The 27,763-nt window shown below is 44.7% G+C and overlaps 2 protein-coding genes and 1 long non-coding RNA gene across 3 annotated transcripts; all 3 read left to right on the forward strand.

The window, feature by feature from the left end:
• The first annotated feature begins 640 nt into the window (after positions 1-640).
• Positions 641-1,737, forward strand: LOC310985836. Its single transcript, XR_014595376.1, has 3 exons — positions 641-790; positions 1,164-1,369; positions 1,450-1,737. It is a non-coding gene; the product is annotated as an uncharacterized lncRNA (long non-coding RNA).
• A 4,906-nt stretch (positions 1,738-6,643) lies between these two features.
• Positions 6,644-26,851, forward strand: LOC310985115 (E3 ubiquitin-protein ligase TRIM21-like). Its single transcript, XM_083970579.1, has 3 exons — positions 6,644-6,736; positions 23,032-23,256; positions 24,888-26,851. Exon 3 carries the CDS (start codon positions 24,897-24,899, stop codon positions 26,565-26,567), a length of 1,671 nt encoding a protein of 556 aa, XP_083826705.1. The 5' UTR covers positions 6,644-6,736; positions 23,032-23,256; positions 24,888-24,896; the 3' UTR covers positions 26,568-26,851.
• LOC310985054 (E3 ubiquitin-protein ligase TRIM21-like) lies at positions 13,753-15,565 on the forward strand (the record flags this gene model as incomplete). Its single annotated transcript, XM_083970490.1, has 1 exon — positions 13,753-15,565. The coding sequence occupies one exon, from the start codon at positions 13,753-13,755 to the stop codon at positions 15,439-15,441; it is 1,689 nt and encodes a 562-aa protein (XP_083826616.1). The 3' UTR covers positions 15,442-15,565.
• Positions 26,852-27,763: the final 912 nt, after the last annotated feature.

Here is a 27,763-nt window from a genome sequence, read left to right on the forward strand (position 1 = left end):
ATTGTCAGCCTCTAAGTGCGGCCATGTCTGTCTCTGCTCCTCATTGACTCCAATACAAAGATTTTCTGAGCGAAGCAGAATGGACCAATGTTTTAAAATCACACATTTCAGCAAAATATTTACTGTAGAAACACCAAATCGTACCAAATTGTTCAGGAAGTCCTTAATAGCGCTGATGGTCTGGGTTTTCTCTGATTAGAGTTACCGTTTTGTCACAGTAAGCCTAAATGTGAGACCAGTGCAGAGGCAGAAAATCACTCTTTTTCTCCACGTTTCTGTCTGCCTCAACCCCTATCGCCCCTATCGTCATTGGCAACCGCCTCAAGTTGCCTCTGAGCCTCAGGGCAGAGCTCGTTAAGGTTTATAAACAATCCACCCGGTGCTCGTTAAATGGTTATAAACACATACAGACGCTAAATCTGATACAGGATGCAGCTCATAACATGTGTCAAGTCAGTCACACAATATGGGCTGCTTTTTCCCCCCGTGGAGTGTTTTCCCCCCCTCTCAGTTATTATTATTATTTATCTCTTGTCAGTGTTTCCTTCTGGTTGTCCATGTTCATGGAAATCAGCAGCTGTTGGAATAATCACTGTTCTTCTCCTGGTTCTCGTCCTCCTCACTGTCTTCCTGTGGATCAGGTGAGAACGTCTATGTCTCCATCATCATCTTCACTGATCCATCTAACTGTAGGAGTTGATTCATTCGACTGTTTTTCCTCCTGTCTAGAAGGGACAAGTTGTTCACAAAGCAGCGTGAACCGGGAGAGAGACCTGACAACGGAGCAGAGGTGAGACAGGAAGAGTTCAAGTCCAAGTCCAAGTTCCAGTGTGAAATGAAACATGAATGTCAGACTGCACTTGTCCTGTTAAAACTCACCTGGACACTGTTGTATCAGCTGTTTAGTCCACTTTCTTCATGGCTGCCTTCTTGGTGTTTTACAAACAATAGTTCATTAAAGCTGTGGATGACAGTGTAGATCCCTCAGGCTGAGAAAAGTGGCTTTGAACTGTGGAACCTCACTACATGTTGATTTATTGACTTTGCTGAATGTGTCAAGGAACATGAAGCAGTGTGTGAATACTCTGACCTCTGGTGGTGGACAATGGGAATTACAACACAATAAAAGTCTTGTTATAACTGAGATGTGTTTGTCCCGTCAGCTGAACGTGGGTCCAGCGTTTGACTCCCCGTCATCTGCAGCAGGACAGCAGGATGAGCTTAAGTACGCCAGCCTCAGCTTCCCTCGGCAGAACCAGGGAGATGTTGTCTCCTCCAACATCAGAGGTCATCTCCATAGAGAAACTGAGAAGGAAAATGGAGTTACATATTCTGATGTCAGACTGAACAACACCAGCAGTGCATCAGGGTGAGCAGCTCCTCTCACATGAAAACAATACACATCAGGTTAAAAACTGTCAGAGTGAAATTTTATTCTTCTCTTCACAGAACAAGCCAACAACAAGATGGAAACGATGCATTTGCACTGTACAGCAAAGTCAACAAACACACATGAATCTGTGGATTGTTGTTTATACTTTGATCAATAAAACAAGGAAAAATACAAGCACATAAACAACAGTGGTTCATGTAGGGAATGCAAATACTTGTTTCTTTTCTTTTTGTTTTAAAGGGTTGCAGATATAAGAAGGAAAACATATTTTCTCACTTACTCCTACTTTTATCCAATCGTGTAGGCCTATATTTGCTGTGAAAATGTACCTGTATGTTACTTAAGTTAAAACACAGGAAGAACCCTCCGTATGACATATTGTAAATAAAACAGCAGGCTACACTGGATCATATAGCCTACTGTATGTACATTACATGGATAAATATATACAGTAAATAAAACACAGTCAAACAGTTTGTGTTGTGTGAGTGATTTGATGGTGAACAACTCAACACGATAGTCCAATGTTGCCAAAACCAACTGATATAATACACATTTATTTATAAAGCACATTTGAAAAAGTGCTGTACAACAATAAGCATGAAAAAATACAAAATGCAGACTAGAACAAAATAATAACCCACTATCACATAGAGACTGTGAAGACCAGGGAAAGAACGTTTTTTTAAATGAGACTTAAAAACAGGCAGTGTGATGTCAACTACTTCTCATACAAACACAACAGCTTAAAGACAAGAATATAGAGATATAGGACACAAGATACCCCATGATTGGTGTAACTGTTGGAGACAGTATTTCATGAAGTTAATGAAGTGTTTAAAAAGATTAATAAATAGACATATAAATTCATGATAATAAGAGAGTTAAAAAGAGCTTACGTTTATAAATAAGTTGATAAAAATGATCTCAGTTGTGATATTTAAAAACCTTCCTGTGAGGACATTTTATTTTGAAAGTGTGTGGTCACATGACCCCTGGTCTTTTGTGAGGGTGAACTGTGGGATTGTGGGTCAGAAGTAAAATGCGGGACCACAGAGAATGGAGGCAGGAAGTAATGCCACTGAACACTCAGAGATAAATACACTGCGTTCAAGAGGCGCAAACGGTAATTATGGTTTGGTTTCATATGTATTTTATTTGTGGTTTTGTACAAAATGCTTTGAGCATACAGTGGACACTTCATGTGTTTGTTTACGTTGAGTTAGCATTTAGCTACAATGGACTCATATGGACTCTCTGCTTCTATTTGTAGTTTTCACGGTGTTCTATGATTTTACCAACGTCGGTGGAGAAGGAGAATAAAAGAATGAAAATCAAGACATCAGTATGAAGCGTGGCCTTTTGTTGAACCGGTGTAGCTACAGTGTCAGTTATCCAATCAGAAGAAGGAACAGAAATGACATCATGTTCTCACATCAGATCAGAGTGAGACACGATTCGATAGATCAGTGATCAATATTCACTTGTTTGTTAATCAATGACTCACCTTCACATTAAAAACACTGATGCTGATTATTGATCACTGAAGAACACGACCCCACAGAGGTCAGAGCTCTGAGCCCTGAGTCTGCTCGCTCCACAGACCAGATCCTGGTCCAGATCCAGATCCAGTTCGGACCCTGAAGCCGTTCACTGAGCATCAACTGATCCTCTACACTACAGTCATTGGACCATTAGAGAGTAAGTAGAATGACAGTGACATCACCGGGCCACCAGGTGTCAGCAGTTCTATCTATCTATCTCCTGCCAGGATGTCCGAAAAACTCTCTAAAGAGTCTCCAGCTGGTCCAGAATGCCGCAGCGAGGGTTTTGACAGGAGTTAGGAAGAGAGAGCACATCTCTCCCACTTTAGCTTCTCTCCACTGGCTTCCTGTAGGATTTAGAATAGACTTCAAAATCCTTCTGCTGACTTATAAGGCTCTTAATGATAAAGGTCCATCCTATCTGAAAGAACTAATCATTCCTTACTGTCCTACCAGAGCACTCCGCTCCCAGAACGCAGGTCTGTTAGTGACTCCCAGTATCTCTAAAAACAGACTGGGAGGTAGAGCCTTCAGTTACCGGGCTCCTTTACTGTGTAACCAGCTCTCTCCATGGGTCAAAGAGGCAGACACTCTAACTACATTTAAGTCTAGGCTTAAGACCTTCCTTTATGACAGAATTGCTTATAGTTGATAATAATCAAAACACACAGATCCACAGAACTGTGGGTTCTTTGTTAACCGAACAGAGGATGGATAAGGTTTCTGGTCTGAGATCCAGACCTGTGGGGACCATCACTCACCGTGAGGCCCGTTACTCACCGTTAACGTCCTTTTACACCGAAAGCGCAGGCGGGCGGCGGCAAACTCATTCATTGTGGATGTGCTAGGGATGCATGAAGTGAGTACCAACTCTCCCTAACAGGCTGTTAAACTGCTCCCTGCTCAGCCTGAAGCTAAAGTACACCTGGAAGCAGTCATCTTGTTGCTCCTGGTGAACATATACCCCCAAATCCTGTCTTGTTTGTTCGGTCACTGAGCAAATCGCGCCATATATGGGTGTGATGGGCGCGTGTGCCTGCGCCTGTCTGCGCCATAACGCGGTGGGCGCAACGCATACCGTGTTCAGTGTTGAAGCCCCTTTTCTCACCAGGAGGAACCACCACCTGGGGACCGTCACTCACCGCGGGGACCATCAATCACCATGGGGACCATCAATCACCATGGGCTCCATCAATCACCGTGGGGACCATCAATCACCATGGGCTCCATCAATCACCGTGGGGACCATCAATCACCATGGGCTCCATCAATCACCATGGGGACCATCAATCACCATGGGGACCGTCACTCACCGTGCGTGGGGACCATCAATCACCGTGGGGACCATCAATCACCATGGGGACCATCACTCACCCTGGGGACCATCAATCACCGTGGGGACCATCACTCACCATGGGGACCATCACTCACCCTGGGGACCATCAATCACCATGGGGACCATCACTCACCCTGGGGACCATCAATCACCGTGGGGACCATCACTCACCATGGGGACCATCACTCACCATGGGGACCGTCACTCACATCACAGTAGTGTATCTAGAACACATAGGCCTATTTCTAAAATGGTGAAGTATATACATATAAAACAGGTAACAAACGGACAGGAAAGGAGAGAGAGAGAGAGAGAGAGAAAAAATAATAATACAAGTAAGGCACCTGTTGAGATAGATCTGGTAAATCTACTACTTAGATTAAGAAAGCCAGTGAGTGGTGGTGGGGCTAAGCCATGAACAATTTTTTATACCAGATTTACGTAGTGAAATGTTACCACATTATCCCAACTTAAGAAGGAATGTTTGTCCAGGATACTGCAGTGATGATGTTGGAGGGGTTTCTTATCCACCACCTTCATAAATACCCAGAGAGAATCTGTTTTAATGTTGTCTTACAGGTCTGAGATCAGCTGGTGAGACAGTATGTGGAATGGGGCATTATCGTTACATTAAAATACAACTTTGCAGCTTCTGTGGTTAGACAGGGTCGTATATCTAAAATTTGCAAGGTTGTATTTCATTGTTTGCGTGACATTTTTTACTTTTTTTTGAGTCTAAGATGGTTCCAAGATACTTATATTCTGTCACAACTTGTAGCCTCTCACCTACCACATACATATCTGGTTCCTGTGTGTTTGATGCTCTTTTTGTAAAGAACATGCCTACTGTTTGATTTACATTTAAAAGTAGGCAAGAGTTGAGCCATTTGGATACCTGTACCACGGTTGCTGATGTTCTTACCATGAACATGGATTACAGTATTGTCTGCATACATTTGTATTTCGGACTTGGGCAGGTCATTAATAGGCTGAACAGTAGAGGCCCAATTCTGATCCCTGGGGCACCCCCACATCATATTTGAGGTCAGGTGATAACTCACTGAGCACTCTGACTGATTGGGTCCTACATTTAAGATACGAATGGATCCAATTTATGACATCAGAAGAAAAATGAATCAGATCATTTTGTGATAAGTACATCATGACTGATGGCATAAACGGCTTCTTAAGATCTAAGAACATGGCTCCAACTACCCCTCTTTATCCATTTTTGATTTAACAGTTTCGATAAAGAAACTGGTGGCGGCTTCTGTAGCGTGATTGGCTCTAAATCCAAACTGCATAGGGTGTAGTTTATATGGAAAACTGTTAAGATGGGCAATTAGTTGATCAGCTACAAATCTCTCAGCGATTTATGACACCACTGGGAGGATGCTGACAGGCCTGTAGTTGGAAACATCATTAGCATTTCCAGACCTAAAAATGGGTGTGACGGTAGGCTTCCAGGCGCTTAGGTACATAGCCTGTCTGAATCTATTAATGATCTATTAATAAGCCTATAATACATCCATATGTCAAATACTCATGAACTGAGCAGTGTGTGAGTCCAATCTGGATTCTACTTTCACTGGTCATTTAGTGAACAACAGCGACTTCTATTAATTATTAATCTGGTGATTATCACTGATGTTCCCTATAACAAATCAAGTAAAATCAGTTTATTAAAGGTCACTGAAACATTTGTAAATGGCCCAATGTATCCCTGAATGTGGTTCTTAATTTCGTTTAGTCCTATACATTTAATGTGTTATACAGACTGTAGAAAACACTCATAAAATAAATGTTTTTTCGTAATCATTTTATGTTTTAGCTTCAACGTTATATTCACAGAAAAAAACAATTTTCTTCTCTTCCTGATGAAAATATATTTCCACACTCTCTTCATCACAAAGTAAAATAACATCATTAATCACACAATAAATAAAAACACAATGTTTTTAACCAAAGTTGTTAATAATGTTGTAGTTGTTGCAATAATGATGAAATGTATTGCACCTCACATTAAAAAGCAAATCTCAAAATGCTACATAAAAAATAGTCAATAACTGTAATGTAAAAAGTAACAAGAAATTAGCTGTGATACCACACATTCACAAGTTTCAAAAAAGTTCTAGAAAAAAAACAAACCAAGCAACACAGAACCTGAGGTAATAAACAGTGACAGGAATTTGACTTGATTCCCACTTGGTGAACATCAACCTTTGCTCTATATTCACCAGATAAAACCTGCTGTTACAATAAAATCACAGACACACTGAGCTGCAGTGGGAGGAGCAGAAAACTGGAAACACTGGAACCAGAGAAACATTGAGCGTCAGCGTCCAGAAGTGAAAGTAAAGTGTGAGAGGAGGACGACTGAGCTGCAGCAGAGACGAGACAGAAAGTCAAAGTGAGTCCATCAGGTGTTTGTAAGCAACACAGCAGAGTCTCGACCAAACACTGGTGAGTACAGCTCATCATATTCACTGTGTGAGCAGCAGCTTTAACACTGAGCTTCATCTCTACTCACTCTCTTCATGTCACACTGACTCTAGTGAACTGGCTCACAACAGACCTGAGGCTGTTTGTCCACAGAGACACTATAGTCCACTTTAAACTGTCTCTGTGTCTCTGCTCAGGACTTTTACAACTCCTCACTCAGTCTCTGAGCTTCACTCTCTACTTCACCTCATTTCCTGCTTTCATGCTGTCAAGTTATCACTTCCTACTGCTGCCTTACTTCACACTTCCTGCAGCTCTTTCACAATAAAAGCCTCACACTTTTATTGTGAAGCAGCCAGAGGAAACACAGTGTCCTTGTCACTCAGCTCAGCTCTGTCAGAGGTTTTCTCTTTCAGTGACGTCATGAAAAGATTAAACATATGATTCAAAGTGACTACTAATATCATGTTAGAACAGTCTCCATATTTATTTATTTAATGATCTATTTATTTTATTATCTGATTTATGTATTATCTATTAATTATCAGAATGTTTTTCACTTCAAGCCTTCCATTCTAAAGAATCCATTGAACAGTGCCTGTGCTCTTAAACTCTTATTATAACCATAACTCCTGCACTTTATTTGTCTAATTTCTTGCACTTTTATATTTCAGTGTTTGGTTTGTTACTGTTCTCTATCAGTCTATATTCACTATGATGTGTGTTGCTGCCTTTCTTGGCCAGGTCACCCTTGTTAAAGTCCCAGTCTGTAACTTATTTGGCTTTTTATTATCAAAAATCAAATATTGCTTTCATAAATACGTATTTCACTATAGTCGAATCACACCCGCATACAAATGAAAGCTTTCTGGTACCTTAGAATGAGTTGTTACAAGTCGTTACAAATACATAAGTGGGCGATGCACCGAACCGAGGCGGCCATGTTGCATCGCCATTTTTTACGTTGAGTGGCAGCGTGACCGTAGGTAACCATGGAAACTGAGCGGAGCTGTGGGCTCGGCCTGTTAAAACTGTCACCACTGTGTAGTGTGAGGAAGGACGGAGGCAGTGATGTTGCATTCAGGTGCAGTCAGGCAGACGGCCGTCGGCAAACCAACCGGATGTCATTTTACTCCACCAGAGAAAGACGGTAAAACAATACCACATCACCATGACAACATTTTGTCACGCCTGTATTGTTTTGCCTCATGCTGGCGGACCACTGGTTTACATAGACGCTTGTTTATCCTGTTACATGCACATGTTGTCTGTCTGACGTCTGCCCGATTTCACGTGAATGCAACATCAAGAATACGTTCAGATATGCAACCGCACCGCTAGATGGGGTCATTCCTACACATTATACCTTTAAAGAGGTCTTGAGCTCAGTTGGGTCTTTTATCTGGTTAGATAAATAACCAATCAATTAAATATTTGTTTAGGTGTTCAGAAATGGCCGTATGTCCTGTTTGTCACGCCTCCTTCCACGAATTGCTACACAAGTTTACCCGAGTAAGGAAAAAGAAGGATATTCAGTGTTTGGGGCGGGACCGAGCTCGGTGTGTGTATATGTGTGTGTGTGTGTTCAGTGTGTTAGCGGGCTTGCTCGCAGGGTGTAGTGACGCGCCTAGTGCAGCATGCTAGAGAGACGTTGCATGTAGGGATGCATGTGACCCCCCTCCCTTAGTTCCTGCCGCTGACCAGTCCAGTCAGGATAAAGGAAGCCGAGTGCGTCAGTATTCCGAGGTCAGTACATAGCCTCTCCTTCACCAAGACCCCTACCTTGCCTCCTCACGGCAACACACGGATACTGGAGCCTCACGTCCCCAGGCTAAAAGGTAGGGGATCGCAGGGCAGCAGTGGCCCTTGAACAACCTACCACTGCCCCACTGCCACGTGGGTAAACCCGGGAGGGTTCCTTGGCTAGGGGAGTAAACCCCAATGACAAATCTGCACCTGGGGGCAGGCACAGACGGTGTCCAACAGACCGGACTACCGACAACCCCCTGCAACTCCTGCCAGACGAAGGTCGTCATGGGTTTCTCATGCCACCGGAGTCCATCTGGCGGAGTGAAGATGGTGGGAGTGAGGACTGCGCACCCACACCCTCACCCTCACCCTAATCCCTACCTCGCGCTAGCTCCTTGCCCCCCACCCCCCTCCCCCCTCTCCCCTCCCCACAAAGTCCTGTGGCGATGTGGAATGGCGGCAGGCACAGGCCAAGGATGTGGCTGGGAGTGCCTAGCCAAACCATGCACACAGGCGGCGATGGAGTGATGGTCGTTGTGACTGCGGGATGGAGCAGCGCATCACCTCGGCAGCTTCCATCGCGACTGAGCAGCCCCACACTGCTCACCCCAGACAGGGGAAGGACCTAGAAAAGGTGGTTCAAAAATTGTCTGCTCCCCAACCTCCGGACGGTCAACCGCAACCATCGGAGCACCCCCCCCCCCTGCGGTCGAAAAACAAAACACAGAAAAGCAAACTTATGCATCGCTACATGGAATGTCCGCACACTGCTGGACTCGGCCTTAACACCTGACAGACCCCACCGCAGGACAGCGCTTGTGGCCTTGGAGCTTGCCAGATATAATATCGACATCGCAGCACTCAGTGAGACCAGACTGCACGGAGAGGACTCCCTGACTGAAGTTGGTGCAGGTTACACCTTCTTCTGGAAAGGGGTCCCCGAAGGCACTCGCCGCATCCACGGAGTTGGTTTTGCTGTGAAGACCAAGCTGCTGCAGCGCATCCCAGAATCCCCTAGTGGCGTAAGTGAAAGAGTGATGACATGGCGCATTCCCCTTACAAAGGGACGTTTCGCCACCCTCATCAGTGCTTATGCACCAACCCTTGACGCCGAGAACAACATCAAAGAGGATTTCTACCGGATGCTTGACCACATCATTCAGAAAACTCCAACCACGAACAAGTTCATACTCATGGGAGACTTCAATGCTCGAGTGGGCACAGACCATCTTGTATGGAACCGGGTCATCGGTCAGCACGGAGTGGGGAAAATGAACTCCAACGGGCTACGGCTCCTCTCCCTCTGTGCAGAACATCACCTGGTCATCACTAACACCACTTTCCAGATGAAGAACTGGCTCAAAACCACCTGGCAGCACCCCCGCTCGAAGCATTGGCATCTCCTGGACTACGTGATTGTCCGCCAACAGGACAGACGGGATGTTACCATCACCCGAGCCATGCGTGGAGCAGAATGTTGGACCGATCACCTCATGGTCAGATCCAAGCTCCTCATGTATATCCAACCACGCTGTCCGAAGAAAGCCTCAATCAGAAAACTCAACTGTGCAGCCCTCAACAGCTCCACCACCAGAGACAACCTTCGACGGCTCCTTGCAGCAAACCTTGACCAGATCCCGGAGGCTTCCACTGACTGGCCATCTTTGCGTCATGCCATCTACAGCGCGGCCTCAGTGGCAGTAGGTCCCTCAAGGAAACGTCACCAGGACTGGTTTGACTGCAACTCAGCCAAAATACAGTCACTTCTTCAGTCAAAACATCAAGCTCACAAAGCTCTCCTGTCCTGCCCTGGATCTGCCACTCTGAAAGCCTCCTTCACCACAGCAAGAGCCGAGGCCCAGCGTGAGCTTCGGGTCATGGAGGACACCTGGTGGGTGACGAAGGCCCAGGAGATCCAGACCCTGGCAGACCACAACAACACCCAGGGCTTCTACGACGCCATTAAATCGCTGTACGGCCCCAGAAAGCAGGGAATTGCCCCTGTCCGTTCTGCCGACGGATCCACTCTCCTCAAGGACCACCACGAGATCCTTGGCCGCTGGGCACAACACTTCAAGACCCTACTCAACAACACCAACCCCACCGACCCTCTCATCCTGGACAAACTCCCTGACCTGCCACCAGTCACGCACCTCGACTCCCCGCCACAATACCAAGAAATCCGCCAGGCCATTAGCAGCCTGAAAAACAACAAAAGTGCAGGACCCGACGGCATCCCACCTGAGATCTTCAAACACGGAGGATATCTCCTAACCCGCCGCCTACACCTCCTGATCCAGCACACCTGGGAACACGAGACCCTCCCACAGGACTGGAAGGACGCCAACATCGCTGTCATCTACAAGCGCAAAGGCGACAGAGCTGTCTGTGGGAACAGCCGTGGAATCTCCCTCCTCTCCATCGCAGGGAAAGTCCTAGCTAAGGCTATGCTCAACAGGCGAGAGGGGTCTGGCTGCAGACCTCCACTGTCAGGACGCTTCCTTGCAGACCTCCACTGTGAGGCCACCTCCACTGTGGGGACGGAAGTGATTTGAAGCTTTTCAAAATAAAAGCGAATAAACCAGAAGCATGTATTTGTGAAGTTTTTTTTTTATTTAAACATGAAGAATAGGAAAAAGTGGTCAATAATGGCAGGGTTTCCTCTACATGTAATTGATCGTGGCCCACCGCCACGGCAAAATAAAAGCCGCCACACCTTCAGAATGATGATTTTTTTATTTTTTTTTTATGTTAAAACAATTTATAAAACGGAAAGGTGAAATCCGGCGATCTGATTGGTTGTTAGCCGTGGTATATTGAGCATATACCACGGCTACTATTCTAAAACCTTATCACAGCATAGGCTATCACTCCGCGTCAGGCATGGAAGTTGTTGTCATGTATCCATGACAACGGACTGTTGCAGTCCGTAGCAAAAGACAGCTGATGTTTTTACGATGTTAAAAAAATGGACTAAAGTAGTGTAATTCACATGTTTAAGGTTAACTTTCACCTGCGGGGAGGGTTAACAACGGTAGAGGGGACTGAGCAGTGACTTTCACCTGAAAAAATGCGGAGGAAAAGACGAGATGCAGAGCTAATTTGAAGCTAACGTCTGGAGAGGTGGGACTATTTTTTCACAGTGAGGCTATTTTATTGGATAATATGTATTTCTGGTTAAATAAAACTACATGAAATTGATTGCGTATCCCTCTTTTATATTGCCTTTATTCGTAACCGTTTTATAAAAGCAATATATCACTCCAGTCCGTGGTATATGCTCCACCACGGACTGGAGTGATATATTGCTTAAGTAAAGGAGGGTTTCCACAACCAGTTACCATTTCCTACTTTGCACCCCTTCCCACTACACAGTTACAACTTTCGACTCATGCTTTTAAATCACAGCTGAATTCTTTATTTCCTCCTCATTAAAAACGAAACTTATCAACGAGCGCATCCAGCGTTATATCATTAATTAACGACTCTGTGGAGGCCGGGGGACAAGCGCTTCGCCCCTCAGCTGTGTGTGTTCATCTCTCGCGCTCTGTTTAGATTAGCGAGTATACCAGCAGGGACCTATATATTTTTTCCCACATACTTTATGGGGCTTAATAATGTAAATATGATTTATGTGTTCAATCAACTTCCGTCCCCACAGTGGAGGTGGCCTCACAGTGGAGGTCTGCAAGGAAGCGTCCTGACAGTGGAGGTCTGCAGCCAGACCCTCTTGCAACAGGCTGGTGGAGCACATCTCAGAAACTGCTCTTCCGGAGACACAATGTGGCTTCCGGAAGACCAGATCCACCACCGATATGGTCTTCGTCCTGAGACAGCTAATGGAGAAGAGCAGAGAGCAGCGCAAAGACCTTTACATAGCCTTCATTGACCTCAGCAAAGCTTTTGATACCGTCGACCGTGAGCTGCTCTGGCAACTGCTTTCCAAATTTGGGGTACCACCCAAGTTCCTCTCCATCCTGCAGCAACTGCACAACGGGATGCATGCCAGAGTCCTCACCGGAACCTGGAGACAGTGTCAACCTAGAATACCGTCTGGACGGTAACCTCTTCAACATCCGACGCCTCCAGGCTCACACGAAGACCAAGACCAATAAAATCCACGAGCTGCAGTACGCTGACGACTGTGCAGTCCTAGCACACAGCCCAGAGACCATGCAGCAGGATCTCAACACCCTCTCCTCCCTGTACCAATCCTTTGGACTTCAGGTCAACACTCAAAAAACCGAAGTCATGACCCAACTCTCTACCCAACCTGCCTCCCCCCCGTGCTTTCATTTAAATGGAATCCCACTTAAAACTGTCGACCACTTCACCTATCTCGGCTCCACACTATCCCAACACTGCAGCCTTGACACCGAAATACACACCCGCATCAATAAAGCCTCATCAGCCTTTGGACGCCTGCGCAACAGAGTTTTTGAAAACCGGAACCTGAAGGTCAGCACCAAGGTCACGGATCGGCCTCGTCAGCCACCTGAAGTGGCACCAGCAACAACATCGCTAACCCCCCTCCCCCACCACCCCTCCCCACCCCAAGAAGCAAGCGTCATCATCGTACACGATGGACAGCTAAGAGAAGTGTGTGTGCGAGTCTTATAATAGATCCATGGTGAGAGTGTGTTTAGCTAATGTAGCTAACTGTTAGCTAGTAGACTTGCGACATTATAGCTTGCTAACTTTGCTAGCTAGGCTAAGTGATGGAGCGCAGGGATCTGGAGGTGGAGAGTTTGTTTCGGTGGTGGTGGACGAGTCTCCTCGTTTTTCTCAGACGTTTGATTGACGGATCCTAATAGCCTATCACTGGTAGATGAATCATGAGCAAAGTGACGCATAATTTGTGCGCCTGCATTATCCAATGTGAAAAAAAACTACCACACTTTCATCCCGGATTTACTCTAAAATAGAATTTTGCACAAAGTTTGGGCTACATCGTCTGATAGATGAGTTATTACACTAATGTTAAGACCCACAGTGGGCTCGAATTCAATTTTCTTTTCTGACTATCTTTAAACTGTTTAAGCCAGAGTGTCTCAAACTTCCTCCACCACGCCCCCTACAGGTGGAAAAACTTCACAGTCCTTCAGCCAATATTTCTATCAGCATTAACAATGAAACCAGAAGAACTGATGAAGAAGGATCCATGTTGAACTTTATGGAAATAAACAGGTCAACAGAACGGCCCGCCCCCCAGGTAGAGAACCACAGTCTTAAAGACACAGAACAATATTTTAAATGAATGTTTGTTTTCTCTCCCTCAGTGTGTAGACATGTCTGCTGCCAGCAACCTGAGGTCTGAAGATCAGTTCCTGTGCTCCATTTGTCTGGATGTCTTCACTGATCCAGTCAGTACACCATGTGGACACAACTACTGTCAGAGCTGCATCACTCAGCACTGGGACGTTAATGTACCATGTCAGTGTCCAATGTGTAAAGAGGTTTTCTATTCAAGACCTCAGTTGAAGATCAACACTCTGCTCTCTGAGGTTGTTGCTCAGTTCAGACGTGAAGCTCAACAGAAAACCAGCAGCAGCAGCTCAGAGCAACAAGTTTCCAAACCAGGAGAAGTTCCCTGTGACGTCTGCACTGGAACCAAACTGAAGGCCCTGAAGTCCTGCCTGGTGTGTCTGACCTCCTACTGTGAGACTCACCTGGAGCCTCATCTGACACTGTCAGGTCTGAGGAGACATCAGCTGATGGAGCCTGTGGAGAACCTGGAGGACAGGATGTGTAGGAAGCACGATAAACCTCTGGAGCTGTTCTGTCAGACCGACCAGACATGTGTCTGCATGCTCTGCTCTGTTTTAGACCACAAGACTCATGAGTTTGTTCCTCTGAGAGAAGAATATGAAGGAAAGAAGGCACAGCTGCAGAAGACAGAGGCTGAAACTCAGCAGATGATCCAGAAGAGACGACTGAAGATTGAGGAGATGAAACAGTCAGTGAAGATCAGTAAAGCTGCTGCAGACAGAGAGAAAGCAGAAGGTGTTGAGGTCTTCACTGCTCTGAAGGAGTCTGTTGACAGAGGCCTGAAGCAGCTCATCAAGGAGATGGAAGAGAAACAGAAAAGCTCAGAGAAACAGGCTGAAGACCTCATCACAGAGCTGGAACAGGAAATCTCTGAGCTGGAAAAGAGAAGCACTGAGGTGGAGCAGCTCTCACTCTCTGAAGACCACCTCCACCTCCTCCAAAGCTTCCCATCCCTGAAAGCTGCTCCACCCACCAAGGACTGGACAGAGGTCAGAGTCCGTCCACCATCATATGAGGGGACTGTGGTGAGAGCTGTGTCTCAGCTGGAGGAGACACTCCGTGGACAGATGGAGGAGGTGAAGATGAAGGCTGAGATGAAGAGGGTCCAGCAGTTTGCAGTGGATGTGACTCTGGATCCTGATACAGCAAATCCTCATCTCATCCTGTCTGATGATGGAAAACAGGTTCATGATAGTGATGTGAAGAAGAAACTCCCAGACAACCCAGAGAGATTTGATAAATGTCCCTGTGTTTTAGGAAAACAGATTTTCTCTTCAGGTAGATTTTACTTTGAGGTTCAGGTTAAAGGAAAAACTGACTGGACAGTGGGAGTGGCCAGAGAGTCGATTGACAGGAAGGGAGAAGCCCCACTGAGTCCTCAGAATGGTTACTGGACGATAGTGTTGAGAAATGTAAATCAGTACAAAGCTCTTGATGTCCCCCCAGTGGATCTCAATCTGAGGTCTGGTCTTGAAAAGGTGGGGGTGTCTGTGGATTATGAGGAGGGTCTGGTTTCCTTTTATGACGTAGATACTGCAACTCTCATCTACTCCTTCACTGGCTGCTGCTTCACTGACAAACTACACCCATACTTCAGTCCCTGTGTTAATGATGGAGGTAAAAACTCTGCCCCTCTGATCATCTGTCCTGTCAGTCAGACTGAGCAGCTGAAAACATCTAGTTCTTTACAGAACGTGGTTAATTTTTAATTCAGGGAACAAATGTAAATATTTAGTGTCAATACTGAACAATGTAAATCTTTTTGTTTTCTACTGAGTTAACCTTCATCAGATCATCATCACACAGGAAAATGAACTGTGTGAATACTGCTGTTTAATCAATTATTACTTACTAGGTGGAGTACACACATGGTGCGTTTATGGAATAGGATACAAGGATTAAATTGTAACAGGATTGCAAGATGGGATAGAGACATATATGACATCTTACTGAGAGCTGGATATGAAGACAGTTATTATAACAAAGAGAAAGTGGAGAATAACGTATTAAAATAAATTATTTTCCAACAAAGTAAAGATAGATGGGTATTAGATATTTGGGGTAAACCAAAACTGTGTACTTCCTGTGAAATAAAACAGGTATTTGGTCCAGAAAATTATGTTTTGTATAATTTGTCTAAAAAGAAAAGGTCCCTGTGTGCTCAATTGAGAGCTGGTATTCTTAGTCTTCATATTGAGATGGGCAGAAATGTTGGCAAAGCAAAAGACGATAGAATTTGTAATTTATGTGACATCTAAGAGGTGGAGAATGAAATTCATTTGGGTTCTACTGTCTTTTCTATGATTCTGTAAGACAAAAACTGTTTAGTAAGGTAAATCCAAATAACAAGTTTGTGTGGTTGAACGATGCTGAGAAGCTAAAACATCTTTTTCAGTTAAATATATTTGCATTTTCTTTATTTCCTGAAAAGGCCTGGGTAATGAGATGAAGAGTGATATACAGATGAGTACTGAAAGTAATATTATGTGTCACACCTGTGTGGCAGGTAACACCAACAGGAAGGACTATCTAGTCTTTTTTTCTTGTATTTGTCATTAAATTTGTCTTGTAATCCCATATGGGATGGACCACAGTGGTGGCATGACACGAAATTAAAAATTCATTCATTCATTCATTCATTGAGGTTGTTGTGTAATCAAAAAAGAGCATAAGTACATAAATGCACAACAAAGAAACAGAAATATCCAAATAAAACCTGATTATTCTCCTAAATCCTGTTTCTCTATGTAATCATTAATTACTTAATATTAATTGTCGAGTTATTTGGATCTGCCTGAACTCGACCAGGCTTGGCACAGAGGACGCAGAGTCAACTCAGTTCAGTTCAACTTCTTCCTTTTATTTTATTTTATCTTGTTGCTGAAATAAACAGGTTGATAACCTCAAAAAGAGAAGAACAGAAATAAACAGAAATTAGTTTCAGCATTGTAAATTATAATCAGGGTCATACACATTATCAGTTCTTTTTAACTAAACTTATATCTATATCTTCAAATTAACCTTACAATTTCATCTTTTAAGAGGGACATACATGCAATGACTGTAATGAATGAAATAACCATACATACCAATAGCGTCTCTGTGCTCCTTCCATTCACACTTAGCCTCGCATCACCAGGCTCTTCAGACAAGCGAAGAGCCTGGTGTCAGTTACCTCCCAATTAGTCTGCATTCTGGTTCCTGTCTGTAGCGGATACCGAAATCACCAAATTCACCAAAATAAAAGTATTCACCAACATAAAACTTATAAAATAAACATTAACTTGTAATACAATAAAAGCAAAATGTTAACTTAATGGCTCAGGGACTTTCTTGTAAATTATATTCCTTAAATTAAAGAGTTTTACCGCATTTTATTAGCTTGGTGCTTTTATTTTGAAGAAAAGGTCTGTCTCTCTCGCCCTGGATCCGTTTCATACCGAAACAGTGAGTCAACGGCCCCAGACTAATTCACACTGCACCCAGGGCAGACAAAAGGCTGCCCAGGTGTTCTCCCAAGCCTAATCACCCTGGTGCTTCTCACTCACTCCCTGAAAGTGAACACTCAGCCCCACTACTGCCCTCTCTGGCACATGTCCCACACACACCAGACCACCGTGACAAAAAATGAATAAATAAACAGGCCATAATGCATCTCAACACCTCCCACTTGAGCTCCTGGTTAATGAACCCAAGGAGGTCACGCCAATCTTTTTAAAGTCTTCCTTAAAGTTGCTCTTCAATGGGAAGTAAGACCACCAGGCGCCTAACATCCCTGTGAAGGATGGTAGAGGGGATTTTGGATGACAGACCTTTTGTGTCTTTCCTTTGCTTTTGCAGTGCATCTCTCTTCCTGACTGGGACAGGGTAGCTAGGAAAAGTCCTCACATTCACATCCCTCACAATCCCACGCCGGTCAGGATTTACACTGACAACTCTGCCCAGCTTGTATCGCCCTCTCAAAGCATTTTGATCCGCCAGCCACACCACATCTCCCACCATGACATTTCGCTGCTTTGTGTGCCATTTGCTCCTGATGAAAAGGTTAGGACCAGCCAGTTCACTCCACTTCTTCCAGAATCTACTGACCTCATGCTGGATACTTTGAAGTCTCTTATATGAATAGCCCTCAAACTGAAAGTCTCCTGGATCTCCTTTTGGGCTGGTCCGACCAAGTAAGAGAGAGTTGGGGCTGATGTACTCCACATAGTCTTCACAACTTTGAACTCTGGCATCTATGGGTCGTTCATTTACCAGATTTGCTGCCAGGAAGAGGAATGTTTGGAATTCTCCCCATGTAAAGACTCCATTTCCACCAAGGTTGTTCAAGGCTCTTTTCACTAAGCGGACTGCTGCTTCTGCTGCTCCGTTTCTGTGGGGGGAATCTGCGGGGTGGATCTTCCAAGACCACTCTGTTTCATTCTGTGCAGCTTCAGTCTCAAGCTCAACTTTATTTAGTTTTCCTAGGAAACTTTGGAGCTCCTTCAGTGCAGGTTTGGCCCCCACAAAATTTGTCCCAGCATCTGACCACAGCTTCTTTGGGTGTCCTCTGAGGGATGTGAATCTCTGATAGGCCAGGAGGAACCCTTCTGATGATTGGTCACTGACAACATCGGTGTGAACAGCTCTTGAAGCCATGCAGCAGAATAAAATACCCCAGACTTTTAGTTTAGTCCTCTTCTTCACCTCATCTCTGACCTCAAAAGGTCCAAACAAATCAACAGATGTGAATTCAAATGGATTTGAAGGACTTACTCTTTCCAGTGGCAGCTCACCCATGACTTGTTGACATTGCTTGGCTTTGCTCTTCCTGCAGACAACACAGCTGTCAACTATCTTTTTTGCGAGTCTTCGACCTCTGATCACCCAGGCCTTCTTCCTCATCCTGAGAAGTGTTCCTGCCACACCTTCGTGATTTGCGTTGTGGGCGTCCTGTGCTATCAACGTGGCTATCCATTCTCCATACGGTATTATTGGCACTGCAGATTTGTCTTCTGTAAATATCTGAACTCTGCCTCCACAGACCAACAATCCAGAGTCTTCATCTCTGCACACAACCAGTCTGTTGAGAGCGGTAATTGGAAAAGTCTTCCCTGCTTGAGCTTCAAAGAAGAGACGTCTGAGCGCATCTCCCCGTTCTCTGGCTGTCAGCATTGTTAACTTCCCTCTCACGTGCTTCCTGCCTCCATCCTTAATTTCCAGCCACTTCCTTGCAGCCCGCAGGACCCAGGCAACAACGCTGACCAGCTTGTGCAAGCTGCTGAACCTCCTCACCTCCACAAGACTTTCCAGCACAGAATCAGCAGGTGTTTGTGTTTTCCCTGGACCAATTGCAGGGTTTGTGTGGGGTTTGTCTGTGGTAGGATCGTTAAAGCTTGCCTGAGTGGTTGGCAGGGGCTGCCTCTTTACTTGACTCCTGGTGGTCACTGCAGCTGTGAAAGCTTTTCTCTGAAGCTTGTTCACACTCTCTCTGGCATGAGCCACAACTTCCCCAGCTGACTTCTTGGGCCATGTTTCTACTGGCCCCCTCAGGAACTCCGGTCCGTTCTGCCACGCAGATCCTTCCCTCAGCTCTTTTGCTGCGCTTCCTCGTGTCATGATGTCAGCAACATTCAGCTCTCCCGGAATCCACCACCAGTCATCAACAGGTCCAGCTCTTTGTATCTCACCCACTCGATTTGCAAAGAAGGTTTGGTATCCATAGCTGTCTCTTTGGATGGCGCCCAAGACTGTTTGACTGTCCACCAGATGGAACCATTTCTCCACTTCCAACCTTCCATGTCTCTCAAAGTACTTCCTGAGCCTGGCTGCGAAGACTGCTGAGTGAGGATATTAACACCCACTGCACAACTGCACATTGTTTAATTATTCATTAAATATTCACCCGCTTATTAATCAATGATTTACCTTCACATCAAAAACACTGATGCTGATTATTGATCACTGAAGAACACGACCCTATAGAGGTCAGAGCTCTGAGTCTGTTTGCTCCACAGACCAGATCCAGGTCCTGATCCTGGTTCAGATCCAGTTCTGACCCTGAAGCCGTTCACTGAGCATCAACTGATCCTTTACAGTCATTGGATCAATAGAGACTCAGTAGAATGACAGTGACGTCACCTGGCCATCAGGTGTCAGCAGATCATAGTCTGACACTGATCACAGAGGAGAGGGGGCAACTGGGGCTTTTATTTAAAGTGACCATAATTTCAGAGTAAAGTTTTCATTTCAGTATATGCTCATTAAAGGAAAAATAATATAGAAAAATACATGCTAGGTGACTAGGACTGTCTTCTTCAACCTGCGCAGTATCGCTAAGATTAGGAATATCCTTTCCCAGAGTGATGCTGAGAAACTGAACTACTGCAACTCTCTCCTGTCAGGCTGTCCGAAAGACTCTCTAAAGAGTCTCCAACTGGTCCAGAATGCCGCAGCGAGGGTTTTGACAGGAGTTAGGAAGAGAGAACACATCTCTCCCTTTAGCTTCTCTCCATTGGCTTCCTGTAGGATTTCGAATAGACTTCAAAATCCTTCTGCTGATTTATAAAGCTCTTAATGATAAAACTCCGTCCTATCTGAAAGACCTCATCATTCCTTACTGTCCTACCAGAGCACTCCGCTCCCAGAATGCAGGTCTGTTAGTGACTCCCAGTGACTGGGAGGTAGAGCCTTCAGTTACCGGGCTCCTTTACTGTGGAACTAGGGGGACCGTCACTCACTAGGGGACCATCACTCACTAGGGGGACCGTCACTCACCAGGGCACTGCCACTCACTAGGGGACCATCACTCACTAGGGGGACCGTCACTCACCATGGGGACCATCAATCACCATGGGGACCATCACTCACCAGGGGGACCGTCACTCACCGTGGGGACCATCACTCACCAGGGGGACCGTCACTCACCATGGGGACCATCACTCACCAGGGCACTGCCACTCACTAGGGGACCATCACTCACTAGGGGGACCGTCACTCACCGTGGGGACCATCAATCACCATGGGGACCATCACTCACCAGGGGACTGCCACTCACTAGGGGACCATCACTCACCAGGGGGACCGTCACTCACCATGGGGACCATCACTCACCATGGGGACCATCACTCACCAGGGGGACCGTCACTCACCGTGGGGACCATCACTCACCAGGGGGACCGTCACTCACCATGGGGACCATCATTCACCAGGGGGACCATCACTCACCATGGGGACCATCACTCACCAGGGGGACCGTCACTCACTAGGGGACCATCACTCACCATGGGGACCATCATTCACCAGGGGGACCGTCACTCACCATGGGGACCATCATTCACCAGGGGGACCATCACTCACCATGGGGACCATCACTCACCAGGGGGACCGTCACTCACTAGGGGACCGTCACTCACTAGGGGACCATCACTCACCAGGGGGACCGTCACTCACTAGGGGACCATCACTCACCATGGGGACCATCATTCACCATGGGGACCATCAATCACCATGGGGACCATCATTCACCATGGGGACCATCAATCACCATGGGGACCATCATTCACCATGGGGACCATCACTCACCATGGGGACCATCACTCACCATGGAGACCATCAATCACCATGGGGACCACCACTATCTGTGGGGACCATCACTCACCATGGGGACCATCATTCACCATGGGGACCATCACTCACCATGGGGACCATCATTCACCATGGGGACCATCACTCACCATGGGGACCATCACTCAGCATGGGGACCATCATTCACCGTGGGGGGTGTAGTGAGGGGTTTCTTACCCACCACCTTCCTAGCTTGCTTATACCCAGAGAGAAACGGTTTTAATGTTGTTTTACCGGCCTGAGATCAGGTGGTGAGACAGTATGTGAAATGGGGCATTATCATTGCATTAGAATACAACTTTGCAGCTTCTGTGGTTAGACAGGGTCGTATATTTAAAATTTGCAAGGTTGTATTTGATTGTTTGCGTGACAGTTTTTACTTGTTTTTTAAATGTAAGGTTTGAGTCTAAGATGGTTCCAAGATACTTTTATTCAGTTTTTTTTTGCCACTTCTTGTTCTTACCATGAACATGGATTACAGTATTGTCTGCATACATTTGTATTTCGGTCTTGGGCAGGTCGTTAATAGGCTGAACAGTAGAGGCCCAATTCCGATCCCTGGGGCACCCTCACATCATTTTTGAGGTCAGGTGATAACTCACTGAGCACTCTGACTGATTGTGTCCTACCTTTAAGATACGAATGTATCCAATGGCATCAGAAGAAAAATGAATCCGATCATTTTGTGATAAGTATGTAATGACTGATGGTAATATGGCTTCTTAAGATCTAAGAACACAGCTCCAACTACCCCCTCTTTATCCATTTTTGATTCAACAGTTTCGATAAAAAAAACTGGTGGCGGCTTTTGTGGAGTGATTGGCTCTACATCCAAACTGCATAGGGTGTAGTTTATATGGAGAACTGTTAAGATGGGCAATTAGTTGATCAGTTACAAATCTCTCAGCGATTTATGACACCACTGGGAGGATGCTGACAGGCCTGTAGTTGGAAACATCATTAGCGTTTCCAGACTTAAAAATGGGTGTGACGGTAGGCTTCCAGGCGCTTAGGTACATAGCCTGTCTGAATCTATTGATGATCTATTAAAAAGCCTATAATACATCCATGTGTCAAACACTCATGAACTGAGCAGTGTGTGAGTCCAACGTGGATTCTACATGTGAACAACAGGGACAGTTCCCTATAACAAATCAAGTAAAATCAGTTTATTAAAGGTCACTGAAACATTTGTAAATGACCCAATGTATCCCTGAATGTGGTTCTTAATTTCGTTTAGTCCTATAAATTTAATGTGTTATACAGACTGTAGAAAACACTCATAAGATAAATGTATTTTTCGTAATCATTTTATGTTTTAGCTTCAACGTTATCAACATTTTTTTTCTTTTCTTGATGAAAATGACATTATACATTTCAACACTCTCTTCATCACAAAGTCAAATAACATCATCAATAACACAAGAAATATAAACACACAATGTTTTTAACCAAAGTTGTTGTTGTAATAATGATGAATTTGATTGATAATGCACTTTACATTCAAAAGCAAATCTCAAAGTACAACATAAAAACGAGTCAATGACTGTAAATATGTAAAAAGTAACAAGAGATTAGCTGTGATACCACACATTCACAAGTTGCAATAAAGTTCTAGAAGAAAAACAACAAACCAAGCAACACAGAACCTGAGGTATTAAACAGTGACAGAAACTTTGCTCCATATTCACCAGATAAAGGCTGCTGTTTCACAATAAAAGCACAGACACTGCTAGCTGCAGTGGGAGGAGCCGGAAACTGGAAACACATGGAAGCAGAGGAATGCTGCGCGTCAGAGTCCAGAAATGAAAGTAAAGAGTGAGAGGAGGACGACTGAGCTGCAGCAGAGACGAGACAGAAAGTCAAAGTGAGTCCATCAGGAGTTTGTCAGCAACACAGCAGAGTCTCTACCAACACTGGTGAGTACAGCTCATCATATTCACTGTGTGAGCAGCAGCTTTAACACTGAGCTTCATCTCTACTCACTCTCTTCATGTCACACTGACTCTAGTGAACTGGCTCACAACAGACCTGAGGCTGTTTGTCCACAGAGACACTATAGTCCACTTTAAACTGTCTCTGTGTCTCTGCTCAGGACTTTTACAACTCCTCACAAAGTCTCTGAGCTTCACTCTCTACTTCACCTCATTTCCTGCTTTCATGCTGTCAAGGTATCACTTCCTACTGCTGCCTTACTTCACACTTCCTGCAGCTCTTTCACAATAAAAGCCTCACACTGTTATTGTGAAGCAGCCAGAGGAAACACAGTGTCCTTGTCACTCAGCTCAGCTGTCAGAGGTTTTCTCTTTCAGTGATATCATGAAAACCTTAGACATATGATTCAAAGTGACTTTAACTGGTATCATATTAGAACAGTTGTCATATTTATTTATTTAATGATCTATTAATTTTATTATCTGATTTATTTATTATCTATTAATTATCAGAATGTATTTCACTTCAAGCCTTCCACTCTAAAGAATCCATTGAACAGTGCCCGTGCACTTAATCTCTTATTATAACCATAACTCCTGTACTTTATTTGTCTAATTGTTTGCACTTTCATATTTCAGTGTTTGGTTTGTTATTGTTCTCTATCAGTCTACAGTATATCATAGACTGTAAAAAGAATGGACCCGTGACGTCACCCATTGGTTTGGGGGAGTCTGTTTTGTGCCGCTTTCATAAATACGTATTTCACTGAAGTGGAATCACACCCGCATACAAATGAAAGCTTTCTGGTACCTTAGAATGAGTTGTTACAAGTCGTTACAAATACATAAGTGGGCGACGCACCAAACCGAGGCGGCCATGTTGCATCGCCATTTTTTATGTTGAGTGGCAGCGTGACCGTAGGTAACCACGGAAACTCAGCGGAGCTGTCGGCTCAGAGAGAAAATTTTCCAGGTAGCACCTGTTAAAACTTTCACCACTGTGTAGTGTGAGGAAGGACGGAGGCAGTGGTGTTGCATTCAGGTGCAGTCAGGCAGACGGCCGTCGGCAAACCAACTGGATGTAATTTTACTCCACCAGAGAAAGACGGTAAAACAATACCACATCACCATGACAACATATTGTCACGCCTGTATTGTTTTGCTTCCTGCTGGCGGACTTGTTTACATAGACGCTTGTTTATCCTGTTACATGCAGCGTCTGTTGTCTGTCTGACGTCTGCCCGATTTCACGTGAATGCAACATCAAGAATACGTTCTGATATGCAACCGCACCGCTAGATGGGGTCATTCCTACACATTATACCTTTAAAGAGGTCTTGAGCTCAGTTGGATCTTTTAGCTGGTTAAATAAATAACCAATCAATTAAATATTTGTTTAGGTGTTCAGAAAAGGCCATTTGTCCTGTTTGTCGCGCCTCCTTCCACGAGTTGCTGCACGAGTTTACCCGAGTAAGGAAAACAAATGTTGTTTTCTCCATGTTGAACTTTAGGGAAATAAACAGGTCAACAGGACGGCCCCGTCCCCCAGGTAGAGAACCACAGTCTTAAAGACACAGAACATTATTTTAAATAAATGTTTGTTTTCTCTCCCTCAGTGTGTAGACATGTCTGCTGCCAGCAACCTGAGGTCTGAAGATCAGTTCCTGTGCTCCATCTGTCTGGATGTCTTCACTGATCCAGTCAGTACACCATGTGGACACAACTACTGTCAGAGCTGCATCACTCACCACTGGGACGTTAGTGACAGGTGTCAGTGTCCGATGTGTAATAAGGTTTTCAAAATAAGACCTGAGTTGCATGTCAACACTCTGTTCTCCGAGATGTTTGCTCAGTTCAGATGTGAAGCTCAACAGAAAACCAGCAGCAGCAGCTCAGAGCAACAAGTTTCCAAACCAGGAGAAGTTCCCTGTGACATCTGCACTGGAACCAAACTGAAGGCCCTGAAGTCCTGCCTGGTGTGTCTGACCTCCTACTGTGAGACTCACCTGGAGCCTCATCTGACACTGTCAGGTCTGAGGAGACATCAGCTGATGGAGCCTGTGGAGAACCTGGAGGACTGGATGTGTAGGAAGCACAATAAACCTCTGGAGCTGTTCTGTCAGACCGACCAGACATGTGTCTGCACACTCTGCTCTGTTTTAGACCACAAGACTCATGAGTTTGTTCCTCTGAGAGAAGAATATGAAGGAAAGAAGGCAGAGCTGCAGAAGACAGAGGCTGAAACTCAGCAGATGATCCAGAAGAGACGACTGAAGATTGAGGAGATGAAACAGTCAGTGAAGATCAGTAAAGCTGCTGCAGACAGAGAGGAAGCAGAAGGTGTTGAGGTCTTCACTGCTCTGAAGGAGTCTGTTGACAGAGGCCTGAAGCAGCTCATCAAGGAGATCGAAGAGAAACAGAAAAGCTCAGAGAAACAGGCTAAAGACTTCATCACAGAGCTGGAACAGGAAATCTCTGAGCTGGAGAAGAGAAGCACTGAGGTGGAGCAGCTCTCACTCTCTGAAGACCACCTCCACCTCCTCCAAAGCTTCCCATCCCTGAAAGCTGCTCCACCCACCAAGGACTGGACACAGGTCAGAGTCCGTCCATCATATGAGGGGACTGTGGTGAGAGCTGTGTCTCAGCTGGAGGAGACACTCTGTGAACAGATGAAGAAGATGAAGGAGGCTGAGATGAAGATGATCCAGCAGTTTGCAGTGGGTGTGACTCTGGATCCTGATACAGCACATCATAAACTCATCCTGTCTGGTGATGGAAAACAAGTTCGTCATGGTGATGTGAGGAAGAAACTCCCAGACAACCCAGAGAGATTTACACGTTATGCCAACATCTTAGGAAAACAGAGTTTCTCTTCAGGTAGATTTTACTTTGAGGTTCAGGTTAAAGGAAAAACTGACTGGACAGTGGGAGTGGCCAGAGAGTCAATCGACAGGAAGGGAAAAATCCCACTGAGTCCTCAGAGTGGTTACTGGACAATATGGTTGAGAAATGGAAATGAGTACGAAGCTCTTGCTGGCCCCTCAGTCAGTCTCAGTCTGAGGTCTGGTCTTGAGAAGGTGGGGGTGTTTGTGGATTATGAGGAGGGTCTGGTCTCCTTTTATGACGTAGATGCTGCAGCTCTCATCTACTCCTTCACTGGCTGCTGCTTCACTGACAAACTACACCCATTCCTCTGTCCTGGTCTTAATGATGGAGGTAAAAACTCTGTCCCTCTGATCATCTGTCCTGTCAATCAAACTGGGCATCTGAAAACATCTAGTTATTTGAAGAACTAATGTAAATATTTTTTGTCAATACTAAACAATGTAAATCTTTTTGTTTTCTACTGAGTTAACCTTCATCAGATCATCATCACACAGGAAAGTTAATGTGTGTGATAACTGCCGTTTAATCACTTGTTACTTTAGTCAATTAGATTAGACCAGTGAAAACAGCTGACATGTTTCACCACTGAAATGATGCAAGTGTTTATTAATGTAACTGTTGATCACTATGACTCTTGTGAATATGAACACATCTTTATCAGAGACACAGGAACTGTTGACAAAAGTTGTATATTCATCCAGACAGATTTACCTGTGTAGAACATTATGACACGTTGAGATTGTTGTGTTTAAGAGAAATAAATACAAAATTTAAGTAAAAGCACAATAATGAAACATAAATATACAAATAAAACCTGATCATTCTCCTAAATCCTATTTCTCTATCTATGTAATCATTAACTACTTAAAGGCCCCATGCTGTGCACTTTTCTCTGGGTTTATTTACCTGCTGATATCCCTAACAAGATGTATCATTGGTTTTGAGTACCTGTGATCTGCTTAATATCGTCTATATTGCCCCTTTCTGTTGCCTCTTTCTGGAGTTCTAACAGGCACAGGTCATTTGGCCAATCAGAAGAGAGAATGAGAACCTCTCCTCTGATTGGCTGACTGTTTTAGAGTGGCATGTGGTCGGGCCAATCACAGGCAAGTAACTGAAACCTAAGCTGCATTCATAGAAATTGAAAAATAACAACTGGTCACGGTGGGCGGAGTTCCCTTGTGTGTGACATCACAGAAAGGAGGAAGTGCTATCTGCTCGTCTCAAATAGAATGTTCCTACAAATGGGCGGTGTGTATTTCTCTGTTTATGACCAGTTTGATGCATGGGACAGTATATACGTGACCCAGAGACCTCCCCAAGCATGACAAAATAACCAAAATCACATTTTTCATGCCATGGGGCCTTTAATATTAATATTTTGGATATTCATTAAATATTCAGTAAGTAGGGGAGAGTGGGGTAAGTTGAGCCACTTTTTGTATTCAGGATCACTACATCAAGACAATTATAGTTTTGTTGCTAACTAACACATCTGCATATATTTCAGGATGTTTTGCATCCCTACAAATTAACAGAATGAGTGTAAATATAACTGTTTTTAAAATATAGCATGTTCAAAAAAAGTGGTCTTGTCAACTTACCC

The sequence above is a fragment of the Trachurus trachurus genome (genome assembly GCF_905171665.1).
Source record: "Trachurus trachurus genome assembly, chromosome: 1".
Classification (NCBI taxonomy): Eukaryota; Metazoa; Chordata; class Actinopteri; order Carangiformes; family Carangidae; genus Trachurus; species Trachurus trachurus.

Coding starts and splice junctions, on each gene's coding strand:
- LOC310985115 (XM_083970579.1), top strand. CDS start 24,897: ATGTCTGCTGCCAGCAACCTGAGGTCTGAAGATCAGTTCCTGTGCTCC.